Source organism: Prunus mume, linkage group LG1, assembly GCF_029339155.1.
Source record: "Prunus mume cultivar Tortuosa linkage group LG1, ASM2933915v1, whole genome shotgun sequence".
Taxonomy (NCBI): domain Eukaryota; kingdom Viridiplantae; phylum Streptophyta; class Magnoliopsida; order Rosales; family Rosaceae; genus Prunus; species Prunus mume.
This window is the reverse complement of record NC_142698.1, coordinates 8,540,992-8,548,850: the sequence shown is the minus strand read 5'-3', so window position 1 is coordinate 8,548,850 and position 7,859 is coordinate 8,540,992. Positions and strand designations below refer to the sequence as shown.

Genomic DNA, 7,859 nt, shown 5'->3' with positions numbered 1-7,859 from the left:
TTTAACACGCCTGTCCTTTATTTAGAGTCTTCTACGAAGGAACTGCTCATTGAGATGTGTTGACCGATTTGATTGGAATTAAATTACTCCATCTTAGGAAAAGCAATAATGGTGAAAGATAGAACACGTGATGCATAACTTTACAATTTTTGGTGTGAGACTCCTTTATGTTCACGAGAGCGGGCATTTATAAAATTCAGATAATTGGCCAGCAAAGTAACCTAGGTCTGCAGTTAACTTCCTATTCAGAATTGATTACTTCACAACATAAAACTTTTCTTATGCTCTAAAACATCCAATTTTCCTTCTCTCATACAAATCTTGAAAGAAAAAAAAAATTAGACAAATTGAAAACCATTTCGATATTAAGTTGTGACCAAAAAAACAAAAAACACTGCTTTTATCAAGTTACAATGGATCTAGCCTGAAAATGCCGAATATGGGTCTTCAGTTCGAATCACCACGACATTATAGTTATGTGTGTGTGAGAATTCTCCCCTGTAATTTAGACTATCACTTGTACTAAAAAAAAAACACTTAAGTTACAACAATTAATTGAGTTGTCAAATATTCAAAGTCAAGTGATTTTTTACATAAATAATTTTTAAAGAAATATCTAAAAAATAAATAGTTTGAATTTTTGAAATACAATGTGGATTGAGTCCACGAAGTTGTCCCTCCCTCAACTAAAGCTTTACGTTTAATGATTGCAGCAAAAAACCAAATTTCAAATACTCCAAATCTCCATCAATTCAACTGTGTCTAATGGAGATTTGGAGTTATCCTCATGATTATCACCCAGGCACTGGGCTGAAGAAAGATTTGGGCCAAACTAAAAACCTCAGTGAATGGGCTTTTCATATTCCACCTTTCTCCTTTAAGACTAGTCAACAATCTTAAAAACCCTTTTTTCCCAAAAATATCATATAAGAGTATGCACAATGGGCTCTTTATATTACATTTTTAGACAAATTTTAGGGAGAAATTCAAAAAATACAACTCCAACTATGCTCCTTATCCACCTCCAAAAATATGAGATTTCTGAGCTCCTAAATTTAAGGAAAGAGAAAGAACTCCTAGTGACTTTCTATAATTTAATGCTGCTTTATTTAATAAATATTTCAAACTTTTAATTAATGCTAACTATTTTTTATATTATTTTTTAATAGAGATTGACCAATTAAAAAAGAGTTATAGTGTTTATGACTTCCTAAACTAGATAGCATAATTGGAGTTTAAATTTTATAGAGAGCTCCTAAAATAATTTTTACATGTTTTTAGCAAAAATTTAACCAAAAAAATAGAGGACATGATTGTGGATGCTCTAAACTTGTTACCCAAATAGTGACAGGAAATATAAAAACAATGGACGCTAGCTCTCAACAAACAATGTCTTAATTATATGAATTCAAAGTCAACGGGGTTTAACCCAATGAAAAAGAACTTTAATTTGCAGATTATAGGTCTCATATTCAAATTCTCACAGATCATAATGTGAGAAAAATCTTCTCCTTTATAATTTAAACTATCACTTATACTATTTGGCCTTGAATGATATCATGTTGTGCTTCTGATGATAACAAACAAACAAACAAAAAGTATGTGACAAATGAAATAAATAAAAGGGCTCTTAGGAAGGTGCAAGGTGAAAATGACCAGGAGCTTTTGCCACATGATGTCAATGGAATTTAGGTATGTGGTGGAAAATAGTAGTTGGCAGGCAGTCGCTAGCTTTCAAATACTCCAAATCTCCATCAATTGAATTTCAGGCAACTCCACCCTTGACTCGACGAGGATACAACGGAGACTTATTACCTATAAATGTACAGGACAAAATATTAGGATAAAATTACAGCAGCAAAAATGTCGGTTGTCCACTAGGCCATGCAGCCACCGACACCTACCTCAATCCAGTCGGTGCAGGAATTCATTGTGCCTAATAAATATCGGGGAAATTACGAATCAGAACAAATGTATATTAACAGGTATTGGGAAAGTCAAAAATGGGAATAATTTCAATACCATTTTAGTTAAAGAAACACGTCCCCTGACCTAAAAAAACAAAAAGAAACACTTCATTTAGCATTCCTCAATTTTTGAGGAGATGTGACAAGAAACCTCCCATGGAAAATTCACATGTTCCCAAATTAAGTACACATGGAGATGTGTATCAATTAGAATTTAAAAACAAACTTCCAACAAATTTTGTTTATGGTAATTGATCAGAATAGTAAGTCCGTCTTTTTATACTCAAGTTCAAATCCGTCTTTTTATACTCAAATTCAAATCCGTCTTTTTACAATAATTTAGACTATTACGGTACAATTATATAACATCATAACTAAATTAGTTGAATTTAACTTAGGGCAATGCTACTACCACTTTTCAAATGCAGAATTACATGTAAATAGCAACAACATTAAAAAAAAATGAAGCAATATGACAAGTTTGTCCCAATTGCACAATTTATTTCATAACATAACACCATGGTTGCACTTGCTTGGCCAATGGTATTAAATGCCACCAGAGCTTATGGCAGGATAAATAATAAATTCTTCCTAAATCTAAAAAAATAAAAACAAAAACTAAAAGAGAGGTGAAAATAGGAGGTGATTTTTCATTTTGTATACCAAGAATTTGATTGGTTTTTAACCCACTCATTTTTATTCCACAAAATTAGCTCTTCTTGCCCTCTTCACCCCCCTCTTCCAAGTAAGCCTTCTTCCTCCTCTCAACTGTAGCAAACAGGCAAATCACAAGATAACACGTGGCGTAAATCCCATGCACCTTCCAGTTGGTCTTGGGTGGCTGCCTCAGCACGGCTCTATGAAATACCGACATATAGTAATGAAGCCCAACAGACAAGCCCACGAAGGTCTGGCCCAGGCCCAACATTTTCGAGCCCAGCCCAGAATCCGTCGAGAAAACCAGGATCAAATACATCAAAAGTAGCAACAGATACAGCACGTAGCCGAGCGTCTGCAGCACCTGAAGGCAAACGTAGGTGGACTGCGAAGTAGCGTAGAAAAACTTGAGGGGCTCGAGCCCAGTGACGAGGGAGGAGAGGCAGAGGATGGAGAAGTAGATGGAGAGGTAGACTTGGATGAAGATCAAGAGCTTCTGGAGAGAGAAATAGGCTTTGATGCGGTTGAAGAGGAGAGAGACTAAGAGTAGAGGGATCAAGAGGAAGGCACAGGAGACTATGGAGGCAATTGTGGCAGCATATTTGTTGCCAACAATGGGCTTGAACTGGTTTGTCATTTGCTTGTTGGCTTTGTTGAGATAAATCTTTGAAGTGGTTGAGATTCTCTCTAAATCTGGAATCAAGGTTTGCTGGAATTTTCCAGGCAAATCAGTGAAATCTGAGACAAAATCAGTGTCATCTTCTTGATCAATCCAGCTGGGCTCAATTGGCTTTTTGGGTTTTTGTTGGGTGGGTTTCTTCTCTGTTTTTGGTGGGTTTTGGGATTGTTTTGTGGTGGTGGTGGGTTTGGTTGTTTTGTTCTTGGGAGTGCTTGGCTTGGTTAGATCTGAGATTTTCTTACTAGAAATTGAATTGGGTTTGACAGAGTTTGAGGATTTTGATGTGGAATTGAGCTTTTTGAGCTCAATATTCTTGGTGGGGGATGATGAGGATGTCTTGGTGGAATTGGAACTGGATTTGATAAGCTTGGTTTGGTTCTTGAAGGAGAGGTTGGGTTTGAGGAGCTTGGTTTGGTTTTTAGAGGATAGGCTAGATTTGATCAGCTTGGTCTGGTTCTTGGAGGAAGACAAGGTGGGCTTGATAAGCTTGGTTTGGTTTTTGGAGGAAAGGGAATTGGTAGGCTTGATTTTCTTAGGCTGGTTTTGAACTTTTTCTACCTCTAACATTTTCCTTGTACCAAGAGACTCTGACGAGCTCTCAAATTGAGGCTCTGAGCAGGCAGAAAGGAGAAGAGTAGAAAAGAGGAACATAATAACAAGAGAAAGCAAAAGTACCTTTCTGAAACTCAAGTACATGAGTGGAGCCATTTCTGAAACCAAGATCTCTGATGAGGGCTTCAAAGATCTAGAACTATATATATATATACAAGACAGAGTGAGAGAGAGAGAGAGAGTGAAAGATTAGCAAGGATTGGATTTATATATATGGCTTGGTGGGTGTACTGTACATAGAGAGAAGTGAAGAGAGGAAGAGGGAGACTTTAATGGGAAGGCAGCAAGTAATGAGATCGGTCACATGGTGCAAGCAGGCAGTGGAGAGTGGAGGAGAGAGCTCTCTCTCTACAACAACACGCGGTTTTACCGGGGGTCCCTCTGCTGGATTACTGGGTGTGAGAGCAATTTTGTTATAAATTAAACCACTATATATATTCTTTGCTTGGTGGATTTATTATTTTAGTGTCATCCATTTATGATATTTTGAGTTAATGACAAATTTTTTCAGACAATGACTTCAATTTCAATGGTCAATAATTACAATTAAAGTCTGCCCACTTTTGTTTTGTCAGTTTTTTAATTGGCCATTAGAAAGACGAAAAGGGTTATCAGAAACCTCATCCTACTTTTGAGTTTACATGTTTTTTGACTTTTTTCACCCCATCAACTTTTAAATCACAAGTCTTTTAAGTTTGATTTCCCATCGTTGATTTTTTAGGCTCAAGTGATTAATAATATTTATTTTTGCACATGAGGTTCTAGGTTCGGTTTTTCCTCTTCAATATCGCTTGTATTCAACAAAACAACAAAACATTGCTTCAAAGAAGACCACAAGCTTAAGGAGTTCGTATATATCTTAAACAACAGAGTTTGGCGCAAATTATGCTTGTTTGTTGAACTTTTTGAAAGAAAACAACAAAAACATGTTATATGGTGTGACACTAGTCTAGTGTCGACCAAAGTAGGTGAGTTTATTGTCGTCATAAATAGAACCCAATCCTCAAGTAGGCGAGTTTATTATTATCGTAATAGGCTTAATATCACAAAACATCTTTAAGGTTTATGAAACTATCATATTGTATCTTTATTTATTTATTTATGTCATTTGTGGTCATCAAGGTTATTATATGTGCTCACAAATGGTCCATGCCGTCAAGTTTCGTCAAAAATTATGTTAGTTTATTGACGTGGTATTTATATATATATATATATATATATATATCACAAAACATCCTTGAGATTCACAGTCACAAATGTCCTTGTGAAAATTTTTGGTTTTTTCATTTAAATTCATAAAATTTAAAAATTTAAAAAACCGAAATTGTATGCATTTTAAATGAAAAACCAAGGGTTTAGGGTTTAGTGATATAAAGCCTTCATAAAATTTAAAAATGAAAAAACTACATCTCCAATAATATAGTGCCATGTGTATTTAAAATACCATATATATATTTCTTAAAATAATTTAAAATTCATAAAATGTTGGTTTTTTCATTTTTAAATTTTATGAATTTTAAATTGTTAAAAAAAAAAAACTCCATTAGTTTGTTGATGTGGCATATATGTGGAATGTGGCATATATGTGGAGCCTACATCTCCAATAAATAATTTAAGATTCATAAAATTTAAGAAAGAAAACCAAAATTTTATGAATTTTAAATGAAAAAATCAAAATTTTCGCATGATAGGTGCGCGAACCTCAGGAATGTTTTGTGATATATATATATATATGTCAGCAAACTACCGAAGTTTTTGACGGAACTTGACGGTATTGACCATTTGTGAGCACACATCTAATCTTGAGGACCACGAATAACAAATAATAATAATAATAATAATGATGCAATATGATAGTTTCGTAAACCTTAAGAACGTTTTGTGATATTAAGCCTATCATAATATTGTGTTTGACCATTAGAGCTACAAGCTTCACAAAAAGCATAATCCCTAATACATAAAAATAAAAAAATAAAAGTGACATTGATCCACAAAGTAGGTTTAATATAACCCTTTATTATACCTCACTTAATCAGATGATAATAGAAGTTTGTAAAAGGTTTGTAGCGGTTACTAAAACTATTCTAATACTACGGAAAAATCTAAAACTAATATAAAGAAAAACTTCATTATTTTTTATGTCCCGTTAATTAGCTGATGTGATATACATACATGTAGTTTTAAGAACACACATATTTAGAATTTTGTTATATCTAAATTAGTTGATTCCAATGCAAAGTTCCAATAGAGAAAATCCATCACATAGTGGGAAAAGAAAAAAGAGAAACATAGTGGGGTTCGATCTTCTTCAGATAGGTTGTCGGTAACAAGTCCGGTTCTTTGCAATAGTTACAATTATTTTAATGGAGCCCAAAAATTCCCCATTATTATGCCTTGGGAAATTCAATGCTGGGATTTTGACTTCAATCAGTTTTCCAAGTCCTAACCCTAATAAATAATAAATTTAAAAACAGTTCCACGTCCTTGTACAGTATGGGGGCATTTGACTTGGTGCTCCACCTTAGTCTTCACAGCCGTCAGATCTGCGATCTGGGAAAGCATGGCGTGAGACCGAGGGTTGAAATAGTTGACTTCCGTGCTCCCTCCTTCTTCAAGTTGTAGTCAGTTTATTTAGCTTCTCTTGCGTTAATGCTGTCCCATCTGCGACTGAGACTGGGAGAGACTGGGGGAATCAAGAATATAATTAACACTGTAGGGTAGGGCCATGACACGTATGTCCCTGCATGAGGCCACGTTGTGAGCACAAGGATTGATGGGACCCAGATGTGAGTATCCTAAGCAATAGCTCCCATTGCTTAGCCTACCATAGTGAAATCAATTTAAACAGTTTATATGCATCAGAGCATCTTTAATTGATGTGTCATAAATATTTAATAGCTAAAAATAACATCTTACATTTTTCCAACTAATGTGTCAAAGATTTATATAGAATGAAGGATGGAGGTTGAGATATTATTTTTGACATTTCAAAAGCAAAATGTCAAATGAATATTTTATTATTTTTAAAAGATAACTGGCTGTTACTTTCATTTATTATTTTCCTTTTTATTTATTATTTTCTTCTTTATCTTAAATGATTTGATTGTTACAATAATTATTTATTTGACATATCGGATGGAGTGTAAAACGGTCTAAATGTCAAATTGCGACATCAACAATCAAATTTAAATTTGATGTTTGGTATTTGACTCAGACGGTAAAACATTAAAAAAATATGCTACTTGCCTCTTTATCAATAAGAAAATACTCCTCATTTCTACAAATAACAGTTTGACATATACATAAAACATAATTAAGCAAAAACATAAAAGAATTTTTTTTGCACACATATCACACTGTTATTAACAAAAATGTATGATTTCCTACTTACCTAATAAAGAGGGAAGTATTTTCCTTAAAATCCTGAAAATACATCACACTCTAATATAAAACGGACGCGTTAAAGTAAAATATTTTTAATACTGAACATAAGAATTCATAAATCAGTACGAAGTTAAAGCCCTAGTCCTAATATTTTTTTAAAAATCAATTGGTGTTGAATTTATGACATGAAATTCCTTTGATATAGACAAGATAATATAATATATTTGTTTCTTTTTTGGGTCTGGAAAATTCTTGTTTCGTCCTCTGGATTCCATTCTAGGTTTAAAACTGACCTGTGTGGGAACATTAAATATTAATGAATATTGACGCACAAAGTAGTCGGTGACTATGTAATTCCTCAACTGACCCCAAGTTAATATGATAAGAGAGGGAAGGGACCCATGAAACAAGGGCAGGTGACTATTGTAATCATCTTGTGATTCCGAGCCAGTCTTAAGGTGAGCACATCAATCATTGGCAACGTCCCATTCCTTTTTAACTAATTTCTCAAGAGATTTTTTCTTCTTTTATGTGGCTGTCCCTTAGGGATGAATAGTAGT

At 34.1% G+C, this 7,859-nt stretch overlaps 1 protein-coding gene across 1 annotated transcript; it reads right to left on the bottom strand.

Annotated features, from left to right (window-relative positions):
- Positions 1 to 2,447: 2,447 nt before the first annotated feature.
- LOC103332789 (uncharacterized) lies at positions 2,448 to 4,316 on the bottom strand. The gene has a single exon (XM_008235545.3). It carries the CDS (start codon positions 4,009 to 4,011, stop codon positions 2,677 to 2,679), a length of 1,335 nt encoding a protein of 444 aa, XP_008233767.1. The 5' UTR covers positions 4,012 to 4,316; the 3' UTR covers positions 2,448 to 2,676.
- Positions 4,317 to 7,859: the final 3,543 nt, after the last annotated feature.